The sequence below is a fragment of the Falco naumanni genome, chromosome 5, assembly GCF_017639655.2.
Source record: "Falco naumanni isolate bFalNau1 chromosome 5, bFalNau1.pat, whole genome shotgun sequence".
NCBI lineage: Eukaryota > Metazoa > Chordata > Aves > Falconiformes > Falconidae > Falco > Falco naumanni.
In genome coordinates, this window is record NC_054058.1 from 32,450,156 (window position 1) to 32,469,873 (window position 19,718).

A 19,718-nucleotide genomic window follows, 5' to 3' on the forward strand; every position below is an offset into this window, starting at 1 on the left:
GCCCATACCTACCTTAACCCAGGAAAGCTTGGGAGAGGCAGATGATTGATGGAAAAGCGGTGTTGTCTTAGCATCATCAGAAATAGGAACCTTTTTTTCCTGAATGTATAAATACTAAAAAAAGAACATTAGAAAAGAGCCACATTTTTAATTTTTTTCAAAAGAAAACAACCGCATGAAATACATCTTCATTCCATAAATAATATTAGCAGCAAACCCTCCCATCATTCTAGGTGGTAAAAGGTTTACAGCACAACAGGTAATATATACTGTAAACACTGTCTGATCATCTGTAAGCCTCTTCCTTACTGAGTCTGTACAGTCTTTACCTCTTCACCTGCTTATATGGTCAAGTGAACTGGAGTGAGAAGAGGCAATAACTGTTCTCCAAAAGCCAATGTTTGATTTTCTGTACTGGGGTAATTGCTTTGCCTGCAAATGCTGATTTCACTGGTGCTTTTTTTTTTTTTTTAAACCAAAGCTTTTTTTTCTTTTTTAAAAGAAGGAAACCTGAGCTTTGCGCCAAACATCCTTCAGTGAAAAAGAATTCAAAAGCAAAAATACATCAACTGCCACACTGTTTTTTGTTTGTTTCTCAAATTGTCATGGCTTTGGCAGTTAAGGACAGCTGGCTTACACGTCACTGCAATCACTCAACTACATTTCTCGTTTGTGGCTCTTTACTCAAAGGGCTATGCAAGGTGTGTCACGTATCCCAGCACTGGATGGATTAATCTGAGTGATTTGGAAAAGAAGTATGCACAGTGTGTGAAAAAAATGTTGCCTCACATTTCCTTCTTAGCGACTCTTCACTTGTACATGCATGATCCATTCTCATTCAGTGTTCTGGCTACAGAGTTCATTAAGCGGTGGTAGTGCAGAGACCAAAACAGTAGGAAAACGCCTCATCTGACATATGGTGTTGACTGGAGAAACAAGGAAGAGGGTTGGGTTTTTTCCTTCCCTAGTTATAACATCCAAGAAAATTTCCTTCTCTCTTCTCTTCATTTGTGTCCAGAGAGGGCATCACCTGTTGTATAGACTCCGTTGGTAATCCTACAGTCTTCAGTCCTGACAGAGTCTATTAATTCCTCCTCTGAATCCTCCTCCTCTTCCTCCTCTGGGGCTGACAGGCTGGATGTGGGGCCTTTACATATTTTTAAGTGGCGAGTGAGGTGATATTTGGTTAGATAAGCCTTGGAGCATTTTTCACAGACATAGTCCCTCTTTCCTTCATGTGAATTGAGATGCTTCTTCAGGTGATTTGTCCTCAGAAACAGCTTGTCACACTTGGGGCACTTGATCTGCCGTTCTCTGCAAGACATGAAAAAGTTAGTTTGCTTCTGCCTCAAGGCAGCTGATGCTATATTAAATATACTGTAATAAATAGTGGGGTTTATTCCTAAATCTTATTTTCAATGTACATGAAGGAGAAGCAGACCAGAAATAACAGCACTACTGCAGCACTGAAGTGTAAATACTGCTCTGTTTTCTCTCACACAGTATGTACACAAAGCCCCTATTCTCTGCTTCCCCCCCTGCCCCTGAACATCATTGGCAAAAGTCAGGCTTTTTGGATTAACTGCTAACTTGTAACCAACTGTTTTTCTTTCCTCATGGTAATTAAAGAAAAAAGAATTCTACAAGGGCTTTGTTTGTTTATTTTCTGAGTAAGACCAAACTCTGGTTAAGCTCCATGTTGTGGCAAGGGCAGAGATGTTGCCATGGTGGAAGGGTTAGTCTCCCTCCTTCCCACCCTGCATAAACAGGGGAGAAAAAAAAAAAAACAAAAAAAACCCAAAGCTTCTGAGCGTTAACAACCCTCAGTCTGTAAATGCTAAGCAGAGGCTTACCAGACTGCACAGTCAAATTCTGTAGATGACTGTAAAAAAAGACCTCCCAGCAGCAGTGCTCCCGGCTCTGGCCATAAGAACAAGCAGCAAGTCTGTCTTGTCCGTCTCACATTCATGCGAGCTGCACTAGGCTGTCTCCTAGGCAGCAGGACAGAAGGGGCTATCGATTCCAAGTCAGTACAAGAACCAGATGCTGAAAATTAAATAAGCAGAGGGACTAGCTTTGGGCAAGCAGCCTATAAGGAAGGACATTGGACTGGGAGTAACTAAACAGGATGGAGAGATACTCTCAGCAAAAGGAAAGATCTGGCTTGGCGGAGAGCCAAGAAGCTGGGAGAGACCCATAGATAACTGGAGGAGGACCTGGGGGTGGGGATCTGCCCAGACCGGGTATCTCCCTGCAGGAAGAGCAGGAGACCAAGTGCAGGAATGAGACCTGGGGGGAGGTAAGAGCTGGGAATGGCTGCACCCCCAGCCTGGTGCTAAAATAGAGGGAGACTTCACTAACAAGCTGCTTGGTGAGAATAACATTGAGGAGCTTAGGATATTTCGTGGTCATGCTGGGACGTGGGAACAGTTCTCAGCAGAGAACTAGATGTAAATCAACTAACCCCCACTCTCTTCAAAATGATGAGCATTCCAGAATGCAATTTCACAAGGTGCACGCCTGGAATTTCCTGTGTCATTAAATTCTTGCAAACAGTAGAACAGCACAACTTCAGCCAGTAACAAGGAATTTGTCCAGATTAACTTCTCTGTTGTTTAGAGGATGAAGCCATACTCCCTAGGCCAAACTGTTTGCAAACTGGAGATTCTCTCTTGAGCTGTTCAGCTTCATTATTTACTGCACTGTCTGTTCCAACGCATCCTGTGAGATCACTTACTGCGTGTGAGTGAGTACATGCTGCTTGAGGTCCTGCCTCCGCATGAATAGCTTTTCACAGTAATCGCACTTGAGATTCTTCTCCCCTGTGTGGATGACCATGTGCGATTCCAGGTGAGCCTTCTGGGTGAACGACTTGTCGCAGAGGGTACAGCGATAATTCTTCTGACCTGGGATTACAAATTGACAGTCGGTGTCCCAAGAAATACAGTAAGCAAACAAGCCTGACCACTTCTGAAAAATAAAATTTTACCCTGAAGAAAGGCAGACTCTTTGTGAACAGGACCTGTTTCCTCCTGCAGTGCCTTCAGAATCGGTGTAAAGGCCTACCTAGTTACAGTCTAGATTTAGCTATGCAAAAAACAGGCATCTGACCTCATTTCATCATTCCCAAAGCTTTTCATCCCATGCCCCCAAGCCAACAAATCCACTTCATGCTACTGTTTCAAACCACTGAGCCATTCATGTGATGCAGGGTTCTGCACTTTGTCCTTCTAAATACCACTGATCCCTCTTCCTCCGGTGCTTGTGGTCAGTTTTCCTGTGCGACAGACTTTCTGCCCCTTGCCTACACCAAGGGTGCCCCCCTGTTCTGCATACCAAAACATCACCAGTAGGCTTGTAAATTTTCCAGCAGAGATTCAGGCAAACACTTAACGAGACTAGGCTTACCGAAGATGAATACTTGACTAAAAATAATTGTAGCCTCTTTTTTAATATTAACCATGGTAGCCATTTAATTACTGTACATTAGTACCTCCCCCTCTCCACTTATTTCCCACAGGAACCATATCTGATGCCTTACCAGAGCCCAACCGTATCTGATGCACTGCATTGCCTTTGTCTAGAAAAACAAGTTCTCTTACTAACAAATGCACAAGTGCAAAGCTCACTGGCTCTTCGGTAACTTCTGTGTTTTATCCCACTTTCCCACTTACCTATAGATCTTCCATTATTCTTTGCCGCAAATAGTTCAAATCCCCTGCACAGCACTGAATGCAGACTAAGCCTGAATACCACCTGAATTCCCCTCCCTGCGAGTACCACATTTGTACTTGATCGGTTTATTAACACTCCTCACTACTGAGCCCACAGCTTGCTATGCGTAACTCAAGTGCACTGAACTCCCAGGGTTATTCCCTTTCCAGCTTTGTGATTTGCATTCTGTGATTCCCAATAGCTATTTCAACCTTACTGGGGGGAAAGGGGGGATAAAAATACCCACACTGTTCATCTTTCACTATTTTGTTTTCCTGTTTTAATGCTCGTTTGCTGATCTGCTGGCAGTTCTCCCTTTATCCCCAAAGGCTCTAGTGATATCCAAATGCCCACAGCACGTTCAGACTTAAGTTTTCATGAGTGACAGAGCTGTGCCTTATCCACAGGAATCTGCCCCACAGTCACCAATTTCAGTCTTGTCCCATTTCCTTAAGATGAAAAACAATTCAAGTACAAAGGAGGGGAAAGATCTCAGCCCCATATTTAAGTGGACAACTTTCCACACTACAAGCTCTCAAACCCAGCTGACTTTTTCTCATGAGCAGAAGGGAACCCTTTTTTAATCATAGCTGCCAGCACTGGATCTGCTGTGTGGGAACAAAGAATTTCTGTCTCCCAGACGAAGGCTGACACTTCTTCCCAACTGTAACCAACTTCAAATCATCAAATGCTTTTACATGTGGCACAGTCAGCCAGAACACAGGTCTACACACTCTTCTCTGGGCACCCACACCACTGAACCCAGCAGAGTCCCACCCTACCAGCCAACGCTCCCTCGGGCAGTGCCTGGGCAGCCAGCCAGGATGCCACCGTTCTTACAAAGGGAGGTCGAGGGAGGCGATTCTGCCCCTCTACTCTGCTCTTGTGCAACCCCACCTGGAGCGGTGCGTCCAGTTCTAGGGTCCCCAGCACAGGAAAGACATGGACCTGTTGGAGTGGGTCCAGAAGAGAGCCACGAAAATGATCAGAGGGCTGGAGTACCTCTCCTATGAAGAAAGGCTGAGAGCGTTGGGGTTGTTCAGCCTGGGGAAGACCTTATTGCAACCTTTCAGTACTTAAAGGGACCTTATAAGAAAGGCAGAGAGAGACTTTTTACCAAGACCTGTAGTGACAGGACAAGGGGCAATGGTTTTAAACTGAAAGAGGATAGATTTAGATGGGACATAAAGAAGAAACTTTTTTACAGTGAGGGTAGTGAGACACTGCAACAGGTTACGCAGAGAAGCTGTGGATGCCCCACCATCAGAAGTGTTCAAGGCCAGGCTGGATGGGGCTGAGTGACCCAGTCTAGTGGAAGGTGTCCTTGTCCATGGCAGGGGGGTTGGACTAGATGATTTTTAAAGGTCCCTTCCAACCCAAACCATTCTACGATTCTGTTTCTAAGAGCTTAGATCTATGGACAAAAGCCCTGCCAACTGGCCAAGGGATCAGAGAGAACAGGTCCTGCCCCAATGTTTTACTAGCACAGGCAACTCCGTAAAGTCCCCGACCCTTACCTGTGTGTATCTTGAGGTGTGTCCGTAAGTTGCTAGGATCACTGAAAGCTTTGCTACAGAAATCACACTTGTGCGGCTTCATGCCCATGTGCCCCATGAAGTGGACGTGGAGCTTGGAAGGGGAAATGAAAGCCTGGGGGCACATGGAGCACTTCCACTTCCTTTCCTTGCCATGGCCTGGCCCATGGCCGCTGCTGTGCCCCTGACTGGGGAGGTGGCTGTGAATATGGCTGCTCAAATGGGCCTTGAAGTCCGCATAGGAAGCGCATTCCTTTCCGCAGTGGCAGATGTGCACGTCCGGATGTTCGGGGACACCTTTGGGCACAGAAGCATCACTTTTAATGAGGCACAGCAAGGCCTAACAGAGTGTGAGTGTGATCCACGTTAACACTTTGTCTGTGGTAGCAAAGCCAGCTGCAGGGATTTCTACCCCCATTCCTTTCAGCTCTGGTTCCTGCTTTTCCGCTCTTTTAGGTAGGCCATTTAAAATGTTATGAGAGGCCAAACTTTGGAATGGTTTTTAGCACAGTTCCACCAAACAACCAAAGGTGGGGAAGGATAGGAAGATCTTGAGCTAGCAAAACTCCCTTAGAACCACATCGATGAACAGAAGAAAAACAATCCTTTTTCTTTGAAACTGCAATCATTTACTCCTGATCAGTGGAATTAGTGTACTGTTTCTTTTAAACGATGGTACTCCTGTAGTCATGAGATGTAAAAGGAAACTATGACATGCACCACTAGGAACTGAGAAGGAACATAACGCACTCCCCAAGTCACAGTGCCCAGAGATGGGACTAAAAGGGAATTCAAACCGAGTACTCCCTGCAGAGCTAACAAAGATGAGTGCTTACTTACCAAGTTGTCGTGCATAGTCCCGACTGTAATAGAAGAGAAGCTCATGTTCAGGTGGGATGTCCCGAGAGGTGCAAAAGTAAATTTTTCCATCGTGAGGATAAGCCACAAGATTCTGCTCTTCCCGGTTCCTACAGCAATAATGAGAGTTATGAAAAAAAAAAAAAAAAAAAAAGCCCTCCAGAAATAATGACTTTTTGAGAGAGAGAAAAAAAAAGAAGGAAATTCCTATAAATAGGTCATGAGAAAACCTCAGTGCTTGTCAGCACACTATAAAACTTTCCTGTCTGTCACTTCTGTCCTTCTTTAATAAAGGAAAGTAAAGGAAAACTGGACCTTGAGAATCAATCTGCTCCACCAAATGATACATTTTTCACACCACTGCAATATCTTGCTGAGAAAACTATTAATAGACATTGGAGTGGGCTGAGAGAAGATAGTTTATGATCTCTTAAGAAACTACAAAAATACATTTTTTCATACCAACTCCCTTAAGAAATACAGAACACATGAGGAAGAAATAAGTATCAGTAAAGTCTTAAAGCAAAATTATCTTCAAAAATAATTCTTGAAAAGCATTTCCAAGATGTGATGATTCATCTTCTGAAGCTGTATCTTACATACATATTTGTTCCCGATATTTGAAACCAGCAAAAGTTCTGCCCCACTGCAGTGGGAGATCAAGCATTAACTTCTAGATTCCTGCATATGGGAGCAATGAAGCAAGTTGCAGGGGAAACCTGCTTTGTGTCACAGAGCAGTAAGAAAGGTTCAGCCTTCTCAGTGGACCATGTATGGAGCAATACTGAAGGCAGTCTGGATGGTTTTCATCACAGGCTCCAGAAAGACTGAAAAGGACAGCTCTCAGGAGTTGTAGGAGCTTGGAACTTGGCCAAAAAAACCCCAGGGACACTTTCCTAATCAAGTATTAAAATCAAACAGGCAATCAACGTCAACTTCACAGCCGTATCCAAAAGGAATGGAAGAGAGGTAAGGTAATAACAAGCTAATACACAGTAAGCTAATATAAAAAGATCCTGGTTTAAAGCTTTAGAACAAGAGAAACTAAGTACGTGGGCAGATTTGGGGCTGGTTTACTACAGCATGCATACTGATTCCCCCATAACATTTGCCACTGGGTGCTCTGTTTCATTCTCCCCACCAGTCCAAGATGTATAGATAATTCCTGAAGGTTCCTTGGTCCCGAGCTCATTACCCATCTGGGCAGTCAGTGCAGCAGTGGACGTTCTCCATCACAGCCTCCTATGAGCCTGCAGCTCACACTCCAAGCTACTTGGCACAGTACAGGTGGTTCTCACCTGGCTTTGCGTACAAACATCATCCAGTTACATTCATTTTCATCAGTTGTAATGACGCAGAACTCCAGGACACCATTGTGATAGATCTACCAAGAAAAACAAATGCAATCTTAGGACAAAACACAGCAACAAATGCAGTGAAAGCCAGCTTCTCTCTTTAAGAGAGGATGTATTTACCTAGAACAAGCCAGGAGGTCTCCATTGCCATTGCCAAGACCACAGCCCTGTTCTTACTCCTTACTTTCCCCTTCACACAGAAATCTTGACCTCTCTGCTACCCAGGAGGTTACAAAACGTGTTTATCAGCATCTTTCCCACACAACACCTTTAGCTCCCAGTAGAAATGCATTTGGCCGTTTTTCTTACAAGCCAAGCCCTGTGAACAATAATGTCTGGGTAAACTGTACATGTTTATTTATATAGATCAATTTTACTTTCTGAACATGAAATGATGTGAAAAAGAAAGCTTTAAAGTGGCTTTCCTAAAACAAATCGTTCATTGCCTGGGGGAACTTTCAATAAACAATGATAGAAAACAAACAAGTGCTGCCCAGTAATTCATATACGATCTCTGCTGCAACTCCGCACAAATACTGGAAAACCACATACAGCCCTTTAAAAGAAAAGGCATTAAAGAAGTTCATTGTACTTCAGGACTCATTACCAGCATATTACATGGTATACAGCTCTGCTATGCTGATATTAAGTATTAGACAATCAAACAGCATTAATATTGATTTTTAGAAAGGATGGTAACATTAAAGCTGCTGTGTCATGTGGTGGCTTTCATCAAATAAAGGCATGCCTGCAGACTCTGTGAGCCACAACATCCACTGACCTTCCAGATGTGACTAGCTGCTTTGTCTGTCCAGTCAGCCACCTCCAGAGAATGGCTCTGCTGCCCGATCAAAGGTCCAAAACAAGTCCTTACAGGAATGGTTTCTCGTGTCCACACACCTATCAGTAAAAGACCAAAATCTGCAGAAATCAATTCTTTAAGCAACTAAACATACATAACAGAGAGGTGGGAGGCTTATGGGATAATGCTCCAGGGGGAGGATCTAGGCATAAGATCATGAAAGCTTCTACTTCACATGTAAAACACACCTAAGGCAGAGACAAGAACCACCACCACCACATGACGCTATTGGGAGCCGCTTTGTTGTAATTACAAATATTTATTTTGTTTGTCAAAAGCAAGTAATTTACTTTTCAGTAAGCTATAAAACTAAGATCCTAGCCACTTGTACCAATTAAAGTTTTCATGGCACTTTCTGCAGAAGCAGAAAATACTAGTTTCAGTAACTACATTTCGCCTACCTAATCCCCAGGAATTTCCAGAATTGTTGCTGGGCATTGTTAAGCAGCTTCTGCATTTCTCCCCAGAGGCAGCTGTATTTCTGTCATGGGCAGAGGGATTCCTGCGTGTATATTATTTATTATTAAACATTTATATATGTATAGGTCTACATGAATACACTGAATAGGTTTTAGGAATAAACTGGAAACTAGTGCAGCTTGAAAAGAACAGATGTAATCTACTCTCAACAAGCAGCATCACTAAGCAAGCCAATAATCACATTCTTCTCTAGCCTTCAGATCCTTAGGGTATTGCATTGTACTCTTCCATTTCCAGGTGACAATTGTGTGAAATACAGTAACAAGGTCCACATCCAGTGACAAGGTCACAGTCTGCATGCCAAATGTAAAGGGGGGGGAGGGGAAAAAACACAAAAAAAGAGGCACTCGTGATCAATACTCCAATGTGAGAAACCAGAAGACCCACGGGTAACAAACCAAGCTGATGAACAAGCAGACAGAAATCTCCTTCATTATTTCTAATTGTTATCTTCCCACATATTTTAAGTGCTGTAATGTTTTCTTATCAAAGCTGTGCCTGGGCTGTTTAGCTCAATAAAAATAAACACCATACCTTGCTTGTGCTTGACCTTTTGAAGTGTTCCAGTAACACTCCAGAGTCTAGCTGCAGCCTAAGTAGTAATCAGAGGACAAGAAGCTCTTGCACAATGTAAGTCAGGGTGATTACAGAAGACAGAACCACCTCTCTATTGCAGTGTTTCTTTCCCATATTAAAATCCCTACAGTTTTGGGTTTCAGGCATTGAGTGTATTTTAAACCACTGCATAGAATACATACTAATCTGATTCTTACCCGCTTCAGCTCCCATGATAGACTGCCGAAGGACAAGCTGCTTAGGGAGAGAAAGCCTGGCTCGACTCTCTATCGGGTTGTCAGGGACAAAGGTGACGGGCCCGTGATCTGGGCAGTCTGATGGATATGCCTTGTCACACAGTGTGCACCCTGCAGAGAGGGGAAGGGACAACAGCGATTAAAAAGATGCAACGGTCCCCAAAGTGCAATCAGTTCCCAGCCAATATGCTTCAGCTCAGCTCCTGCCCAAGGCTGCTTCTATCTGGTTTATTTACTCAGAAGAATACAAACCATATTATTACAGTCAGATGGGCACCAATGCATATGTCACTGTTCCTAGCCAATTCAGATCAAATGTGAGGATATCCACCTGCCTTCCTGATGGTAAATTAATCACCTAGACTCCAGACTATCCATACAGGGGTAATCCAGCAATGGGACAAACTCCACTCTTCATCTAAACTACTGCAAAATAGATGGCAGTCTCCCCACAGCTGGCAGTAATGCTGATGATGGAAAAGCTATTTTCTCTCTGCTCACAAGTGAAATGACCTTTAATGGCAGAAAAATCCAAGCCATACCAAACCAAACACTTCGTAACTGGTTATGTTTTTGGAATTGACCAGGAACATGAAGAGTTTTCTTGCATGTAAAACCTCAAGGATATTCATGCAAAGGGACAGTAAGGTCTTCTTTCTAAAATTTTTCCAATTTGAAACCTCTTATCTCCATTTAAATTCAGACAATGGGCAAATCTTCATGGCAGCAAATATCTGACCTCACTGCTCATACAGTGGACCTCTGTGGGATGCCGCTGAATGGAACAAAAAAACAAAGCCCAAAGAAGAATCAGTAGCATCGCTTTCCCAATCTGTCATTCAGCATAAGTACTGCTGAAAAATAAACCAGTGGAAGTCTTCAGTCTAATAAGTTTGGGGAAAAGTACAGCATAAAATGCTCTCATCTAGAAAAACTGTGTCATTTTCATTCTCTATGAATAGAGCAACCAACAACTACTCAGCAACCACCCTCCTGATAAATCTTCATCTGAAGAAGCTCAGCTAATTAAGCAGGTTTTCCACAAAGACCTTCTTTGGCCTCTCGATGGCTCAACTCCAGTACAAGAGACCTATCACAGAAGTAGTCTCCAGCAGGCACAAAGAACAGCTCCATTATTTCTTGTTTAAAGATATTTTTGGGTCACTCCATACATCTAAGTACCAGAATCTGACCCCATACAAAGTACAGTTTGATCAACTACACAATTACAGATAGGAAGGTACTCAGAAAATTATTAGGTAGAACCTATATAAGCATTGCTTCATGTTCACAGATGACATGTAGGAGTGCAGCAACAACAGCCACCAGACCTGAGTAATGAGAAAAACTATTTGTAACAGTTGTTTCTAAGCATTGCCTAGCACACACAGCTGCAGGTCTGTGGACTAGCTGCAAGGAAAGGCAAAGGGGAAGAAAAGCAAGTTCTAGGCATGTGACACTTCCACTTGGAAAGGTTTAGGGATTCATACATTTTTAAGAAGTTGGGAACAAAAAATGCAACATTCTACAGGAAGCAAAATTTTTCAGTTTCTGTTTCTGTTCTTGTCAAATAATGAGGGGGACGATCACAGTAATTAGTTCTCTGATTTGAGTATCAAGAACTATAGGCAAAGATGACCAAAAAAAGGGCTAATTAAAAGTTTCACAAACATTCAGGACTGTAGCAAAGGCACACTGTTTTCTTCCCATTTAGGAACAGAGTAAAAAGTTTTCTGAAAAAGGCTCTGTCTTCTGCCTTCTCAGTAGGGAAAAAACACCGAGAGACTCTAAAACAACTCCTCCTCCTTGCTCTAACCTGTCTGGACAAAAATTCATGTTTTATTCAGAAGAATTTAAAAAACAACAGTTAAACCTTGCCAAGTCAAGGATCTATTTTGCAAATCACATGAAAGCACCAGGCATGCAATAGCCATTAAACATCCTATGAACGGGAAGCATCATCTGGGAAACTACTTAGGACTACTTTAAGTATAGTGACAACAATAGGCACATCAAATCTCACTTCAGTGAATCACCAGCGATTTCACCACCAGCATATTGGATATCATACTATTTTATCCGTTATTTGTTCAACATGCAGCAGATGCTTGTGAGAACTTCCGAGTGCATCATCTGTAAAACTCCTCCTCTAGGAGTTGTCAATTCACCACAGTTCTACATCCACCTGAATTTAAGTTGTATTTTATCCCACAGAATAGAAGTTTCAATTCAAATATCTGACTAGACACTCTGCACTAAACTGCACCTCTCCCATTGCTAACCAAGGCACTATTTCCTTCCATTTCTTAAGAAATGTTCTGCGGGCAAAGCTTGTCATAAGGCTCTGGCAGTTGTAGGGCCAGATTGCGTGCGCAAGAGCAGCACTCAGCAGTTGTAGGGCCAGACTGTGTGCAACAGCAGCACCAGCAATGCTACCACAACTAATAAAACTGAATATAGAAGCTGGCCTTACGCTTCAGTGGTGGGAAGCCAGCTGTCCCAGCAGAAGAGAACTTCACAGTTCTCAAACACCATTCCTTGAACGACAGGATTGAGGGAGTGCAATGTCCAGTGCTTCTCTCTTCCTAGAAGACCAACTAACCTCTGGACTGAAGTCCTTTGATGAGAATAATTAGAAATATTAAAAACTTCCCTCCCTCTGCTCTTTTTCCAGCAGGTCTTGTTGAGAACGACATTTTCATTATGATTGTTCATGTGTCAATGAAACTTTTGCAAAATCACATAACGTCATACTATACAACTATGCCCACTTGATGAAACGTATGGCTTGTGGTGGTGTTTGTTGTGTTTTTTTTAATGGGGCAAGAAGAGTCATTTGTGATGCAACTGAAAGACAAAAGTCTCATTGCAAAGAATAGTATCAACATATACACAAAAGGTCAGAGGTTCATAAATAACTCTGCTTCCAACCTCAAGGCAACATGGGAGATGGATACAAAGAGAATGACACTGATTATGTCTACTATGTCCTACCATGTCTACTTCCATTTCTACTGTCATTTCAGCATGGTTAATCTGCTGCTGCAGATGTTCCAACCTTTGAAACTTTTATTAAATAACTAAGTTTCCTTCACTGGAAATCCGTAAGACTAGCAACAAGAGTCCTGTTATCCCACCAGACGACAGCTACATTACAAACCCTACCCCAAGAAAGCAGGAAATGCGCACTTACATATGGTAAACAAGGTTGCCATGTTCTCCTTGTTTGAATTGGAGTCTTCCATTTGCAGAGAGGATGGTACAAAGGCGAGATTGTCTGCAGACACATCCACATGACTTGGCCCCATGGCTACTTCCTGATTTATGGAAGACACCGCCACTGGCTCGAGGCCGAGGCCCACTTCGTGCAAAGCTACCGAGTCCAGGGAAGCTAGGTTGTGTGAGGTAGAGAGCGCCACACTCACAGAGTTGGTGCTCATGGCCACAGTATGAATGGAGTCATTTAGTGTGCTGTCCGATATTCCTGTCACCCGCCCAGTGATGTGGTCAGGTTCCATGACGACAGGGAGTTCCAAAGTGCTACCGTGAATGGGAATGACACCGCTGTGTCCCACCGCATCCGATGTCAAGTTACTCCCCACCGTGTCTACGGCTAAAGGTTCATGGCTCCGGGAGCTGTTTGGGATCTGTGAATGATCCCCAGCTACGTCATCCATCGTAAGCTCCTCTGTCATCCCATCTGTAGAGATGGGGCTGGTTACCCTTGAAACACTCTCCATAGTGATTGCAGTATCCAGTGCTACCTCGTGGCTGTCACTCGGATGCAGATTTTGAGCACCATGCGTGTTCACTGCGCGGGAGTCCATGGAGACAATCCCTGGTTCCAGCCCCACGGTTCCACTGGGCTGGTAGGGATCTAGGGCCGAGGGATTGCTGGAGACTGACAATGCCGGATTGCTATCAACATTTATAGTGTTGGGATGGATGTACTGAGGTGGAGGTCTGTCAGCCAAGTAAGATAAGATACCTGATGGAACGAAAGGGGGAAAGAGAAGAAGAGTTCAAATCTTGAACAAAAATACCTCACCATCACAGCATAGTACATAAAAGATCTTGATCCTTGAAGACATGTTCTTTACATTATGTCCAATTAAAAAACACTGATTCCAAAACAAGGCTCACAAACATATGCCAAGCCAACACTCTTGTCAAAGTATCATTTGACAACAAATACAGAGCTTCCATCCAACAGAGCAAGTCTCTGGTTATTTGTCAAACTCCGAACAACCAAGTTTCTGGCAGCATTTAACCCAGGCTCCTCAGTACAAAGACTGAGGCCAAAAGAGGTTCTTCACATTTTAGGCACAATTTTTCATTCTCAAGAAATAGCTCACAGAGGATGAAGGACTGCTAGTGGAATCTAACATTTGATGATCCCTGATTCATCTTTGCTAGGAGTAGAAACAGTTCTCCAGGATACATCCTTTTTGCTCAGGTGTTTAACAATGCTACCTCATTCCTCTAAGGCTAAATGACACAACTGTCCACCTCTGCCATCATCAACTGCAATTCTGAAGGATCAAGATAAGGTCTCTCAAAGGTATTGTGTGTCATCTGCTTTCTTTCCTTACATGAAAAGTATGGGGTTTTTTCTCCTAAAATAACAGCCCAGTTAAAATTAAATCCAAAACCCTAACATCCTTTTCAGCAGTTCTGGGAAGTTGCTCAATCTCAATCAATCTTGGAACTTAAGATATGAAAAACCACTAACCTGGTACTTACATACTACCAACTTCTCTTCTTGGACAAAGCTAAAAAAAAAAAAGTATTTGGAGGAAATACATCAGCACATTCAAGTAAACAGTACTTCCAGTGGAGACAGAGACAGATTTTGCAGATTCTGTGAGATCTGAGTCAGCATGTTTCTTTTTGGCCTTGAACCCTGTGAGCCATTTGTTCTGTAAGTTTTCCTTTCAAACATGTCCGTTATTACAAGGATACAAGCACAGCTATTCTTTCTGCAGCATAACCCCATTAAAAATGGCTAAGCCAAGAAATGGGCAGTTCAATTTAACCAGGTGCATCAAATACTTCTGCATGCCATGCTGCCTTGTGGCTCGAACAAGGAAGATCCTTGAAGGCAGTAAGATGACTGATGGAAGACCCCTATGAAACATCAGACTAAACATCACACAGACTAGAAAGAAAAAGAAAACATTTCCACATAAATTATTCCAGCTCAGAAGAATGGCAAATACCTTTGGTCCTCAAATGCACTGTCTCCTCCTCTACTCTTTGCCCACAAAATGGGCAGGCATGTAATGCAGTAAGAAAGGTTATCCTAAGCAGCTCGCAATTTCACCCACTAGTCAACAGGTAGCTGGGTGAGATCTGGGCTGCTGTATTTTTTTTCCTAAGCTGGGTTAAACTAACAATGCTCACTGGGTGACCTTGAAGAAGTTTATCTATCCCCTTCCACCCTGTCAATCTTAGCTACAAAACAAAACAAGGACTAAACTTAAGGTTTGAATTTCTGTGCCTTCATACACTAACATGTAAAATTCTACGCTCTAAAACACACACAAGAGAGGAATCAAGACAGAAATCAGTATGCTAGGCCTTTGGAAATCAACCTTGAACAAAAATGAAGAAAAACTATGCCATGGGTGGGGAAAAGCCCAAACTCCTCAGTTGGTGGCTTGCTCTTTTTGAGCTTTAAACTACTGTAACCTACTATTATGTACATATTAAGCACTGCTTCAGACTACAGGGAAAAAAAAGAAGCAGCTTTTGAGCTACAAGCCATTTAAGATAGAAACCAGGCATGCTTTGGTTTCTGTTCATCTTAAAAACAAGGCAGCAACAGGAGTGATCAGAGGTTTGGTTTAAATAGAAAACGCCCTGCAGTTCTCTTTGTACACATGTACAGCAACAGAGACCTGAAAATAAAGGTGTGTAAATGATGCAACAGATTCCAGACACACTCAGGGAATTTACAGCTCTGCAAAACAGTCGGTCTTGCCTGCTTCAGGACAGAAACAGGTGGCTCTCAAAACAATTTCTCTGTTCCCCATCCATCAACACCAGACCACTTACCAGGTAGAATGTGTCTGAAATAGCTGCTCTCCAGGTGAGGGTATGGTGGCGGAGGTAGGGTGTAGTTTCTCTCTGGTATACCACACATCACTCCTCGATCCCCAATACCCATTGGGAGCATCAGAGACAGAGCAGAGGGCAAGGAACTCAAGGAGGGGCCCAAGTTTGGAATTGCAACAGGCAAGCCTGTGAAAGAAAATGCCCATTTAAATTCAATGGAACTACTTCAGCTTATGAACACACAAGCTAACGAAGAGGTTACTAACTCCTCAGGAGCTCCCCATAGAAGTACAGTATGGTACCGTCAAAGTAAGGTGGTAAGCTTCAAGGAAAGGATCACAGTTACCACAGCAGAGAAGCACACCTGGAATGTGGCTAGATCTTTTTTGGATACATTACGTAGGGCCTGCTTCTACTTTACAATTGTGAAGGACTTTTGTCTGTGTAGCCCTCTGAAAAAACAAAGCTGGAAAAAGTTTTGCTTTACACATGAACAACCATTATTTTCACCTGAGTGAAGACAGACATAAATGGACACAGATTTGCAGGTACAGTTTTTATTTCAAAGGATTCTGCTACCACCCACCAACCCACAGTGGAAACCACTCCATTAGAACAAAAAAAGACTCTCATTAAGGTGTAAGCCTGGTAAGCACACATCGCTTTTGCTTTGCCCACGTAAGGATGGCTTAAGGTCTATCCTTCCCCAATTCTGCATCACCTCATTACCTGCTAAAGCCATGACTTGCTATCAGAGCAAGCGCTGCTACCCAGTTACAAACATCCCTGTGACAGTAAAACACAGAGCATGAGCTGTCACACCCTTTGCGGGAGCTTTCTCCATTACCTGGTGCTGGTATGGCGTTGTGAGTGGGTGATGCTGCCAATCCCAAGTGACTCCCCGAGACCGGCAGGGCATTGCTCACAGAGGATGAGGTCAGCTGGTCCATCCCTACAGGACTCAAGTTCATTTCATTCATTCTGGGCCCAGGGAACAGAGGGGGGAGGGGAAAAAGAAAAACAGAAGCGAGAGCATTCCTGATTACTGACTGTACTGCGGTGAGGTAGGGCTGAGCAAACAAACTCAAAATCAGATATTGACACGTAAAAACTCTGCCTTAGAAAGCTAAGCATAAAGCACATTAGCCACTCGCTCTGTGATCACATCACAATCAATACATATTAATCATATTAGATAGCAATAACCAGGATTAAAAGCCAGTTCAAAAACACAAATCAGACCATAGCTTTTTCCTTGCCATCCAGAAAACAAAGCCTCAGTCGTAGTAGTCAAAGCCACTATGTCTAAAGTATTGTGAACACAGATCCATGTACAAGCTGAATGTCACAATTACTCAGGCGATGGCACGAGATTCATAGTTTGTGACTTCTGGATGCTACATTCATGTTCAAAAACCAAAGTCAGGGAAGAGGAGAGCGAAAGATCAGTTAAAAATAGTAATGGACACAAAACCTCTAATTCACCATCAGCTCGACCAGGCCAATAGTGACAAGAGTCACCACTGCAGTAGAGCCATTGTATAGTTTTAACAGGCTGCCTCAGTCTGGTTTTGCAGACATGGCATATGCCCCTATCACATTAGAGACTAGCACCATGGATTATCTGTTATTTCGGAGCGATCAACCGGTAGTTCTTGAGTGCCTTTAACTCTCAAGCTACTCAAGTGGGCACACACCATATGTGCGGCTGTAGAGCTGCAGGAACCACCGGGCTGCCCAGCCACCCAAATCCCCAGCCTGGGGAGAAACCACGCCAGCTCGGGGCATGTCTGTCCTCTGGGGTCTGAAACCGCACATGCAGCCCAAACCGGTCCCTGGGGATGGGGACGCCAAGAAGATGTCACCTCCTAATTGTCAACAACTTTGCAAGCTCTGCCTGGCCTTTGCTCTGTCCACTCTGGCACTCCTGCCCACGCACCAGCTCCTGGCCGGAGTCTGCAGGGCCAGAGCGCCCGGCTGCCCCCAACAGCGCTCACAGCCCCGCAACGAGTCCCCGCAGCCCCCACCCGACCCCAGCTCGGGTGCCCCCGCAAGCATCGGGCCCGAGCTGTCGCCGTGCCGACCGGGAGCCGGAGCTCGGGCTGCCGCTCCAGTACGGCCATGTACCGCTCACCCTGGGAAAACGGCCAAATGCACCAAACTCACACAAGTCAACCCGACGGCCCGAGCCCGCAAACGGCGCCGACGACTTTCATCTCGCTTCTGGCCGCTCTGCGCACCGCGCCGCCCCCTGCCCCACTCGCCCGCAGGGGCTCCGCGGGGACGGCGCCGAGAGGTCCGGCTGCCCGGCGGGGCAGGGGTATCCCCGCCGGCCCCCACGGCTGCTGAGGGGCGACGATGCCCGAGGGAGGGGGAGAGGGACCCACCACCCTCGCCCCGGGACCGAGGGGCGGCGAAGCACCGGGGCCAAGCCTCGGGGCCTGCGAGAGGCGCTGACCGCTTGGCGACCCCCTCCCCTCCTCGCCCTCGGCCGGAGTGCGCGCCGCCGCCGCAAGGCCGGAGGTGCCCGTCCCCCGCCCCGCCCGGCCGCCGTCCCGCCCGCCTCCCACGGCCCCCGCTCCCCCGAGCCCGGCGGACGCGAGGGCGCTCACCTGGGGTGCATGGGGCCCGGCGGCTCGCCCGGCGGCGGAGCGGCCGCAGCCGCATCAGGGCCCTCAGCCCCGGCCCGCCGCCGCCCCTCGGGCAGGCGCCTGCCCCCGGCCCCGGCCCGAGCCCCAGCCCCGGCCCGGCCGCAACCACCGCCGCCGCCGCCTCATGGGCGGGGCCCCGAGCAGCGCGGGCCCGGCCGCGGGGGGGGAGCGCGGAGGAGGAGGCGGGAGAGGGCGGCGGTGATGGCGGCGGCGGCGGCGGGAGGGGGACGGGGGCCGCTTCCGCCGCCGCGCGCCACATCCAGGAAGCGGCGCCACCGCCCCGGGGCTCGGCCGCTCCCCGCCCGCCGCCGCCGGGGTCCGTGACGGGGCGGGCCCGGCCGCCGCCGCCATGCTGGCGCGGAGGGGCCCGCCCGGTGCCGGCCCGGCCCGGCCCTGACCTCCCGGCAGCCGCCTGCCCGCCGCGGCTCCCCGGCCCGCCTGCCCCCGGCAGCCGCCGCAGGGCTGGGCGCCAGCCAGCACGCTGGAGGCCGCGGCTGCCTTCGGTGAGCCTCGGCGGCGCTCCGGCCCCTTTCGCCGCCACCTCCCCGCCTGGTTTCCAGAATATTTCCAGCGCTGTGGGGTGGGCTGGGGCGGCCCGGACACGGCCGTGCTCCTTCCTCGGAGGAGCATCTCGGTGGCACTCTCCGGTCACAGGGCATCATCCCCGGCATGGTCTGTTGGCCGAAAACGCCTGCCTTGGTTTCAGGTGCCACTGCTTCTAGAAGGGTGCGATGCTTACTCTGATTTCCCATACAATAATCCCAGCGGTCCCACTGCTTTTTCATTGCACCCTCCTATCTGCTCTCATTAGAGGGTTGTGTTTCATCTCCCCCGGTACCATCAGTCTGTGTGTCCCAGCTACCTTCTAGACATTGACTGCAGTTCGATTATCAGTAATTTACTGCTCATATCTATAATTCCAACTAAGACTAGATTGCAGAGGAATCTCTTGATGTGTGCAAGTAGTTTTGTAGCTTGCTTTCACCCGTGACACATGGATATTCATCACATTTGCTGCTTAAATCAATCTACAAGTTCCTGAAGTGCTGGGGTGAACAGCTGTTTCCTGAGACACAGTAATGTAGTTCTGTAATTTGATCATGCCTGACATTTAAATGATGCCTCATTAAATAAGACATCCCTGGATAGGGTGTCTGCACAGGAGGAAACTTAAGGTATTTTTCTGCCCACTACCTTTTGATCTAAGGAGCCTAAATGTAGAATCTGGAAGGGTCATTCCAGTTCAGTACACACTTGTCGGTTCTTCTAGGGATGGAAACATGCTGTCCTCGTTTGGCTTTAGCTGTCAGAAAGTTGGACACCTTGCACACACTAGTTCTTCAAGCTGTCTCTGTAGCGGAAGGAGAGAAACAGGCTGTCTCAGAGGGTGCTTC

The 19,718-nt window shown here is 46.0% G+C and overlaps 1 protein-coding gene across 3 annotated transcripts; it reads right to left on the reverse strand.

Moving 5' to 3' along the window:
• Positions 1 to 133: 133 nt before the first annotated feature.
• On the reverse strand, positions 134 to 18,551 carry PRDM4 (PR/SET domain 4). 3 transcript variants are annotated; one of them, XM_040594746.1, is made up of 11 exons: positions 18,286 to 18,551; positions 16,521 to 16,654; positions 15,674 to 15,859; positions 12,810 to 13,604; positions 9,578 to 9,727; positions 8,244 to 8,362; positions 7,406 to 7,491; positions 6,090 to 6,217; positions 5,232 to 5,546; positions 2,738 to 2,906; positions 134 to 1,314 (listed from the first exon to the last, which is right to left on the reverse strand). In XM_040594746.1, the coding sequence occupies exons 1-11, from the start codon at positions 18,294 to 18,296 to the stop codon at positions 1,005 to 1,007; spliced, it is 2,403 nt and encodes an 800-aa protein (XP_040450680.1). In that variant the 5' UTR covers positions 18,297 to 18,551; the 3' UTR covers positions 134 to 1,004. The 3 variants fall into 3 exon arrangements, with proteins under 3 accessions (XP_040450680.1, XP_040450679.1, XP_040450681.1); XM_040594745.1 differs by having other exon boundaries at positions 8,244 to 8,383; XM_040594747.1 differs by lacking the exon at positions 9,578 to 9,727.
• Positions 18,552 to 19,718: the final 1,167 nt, after the last annotated feature.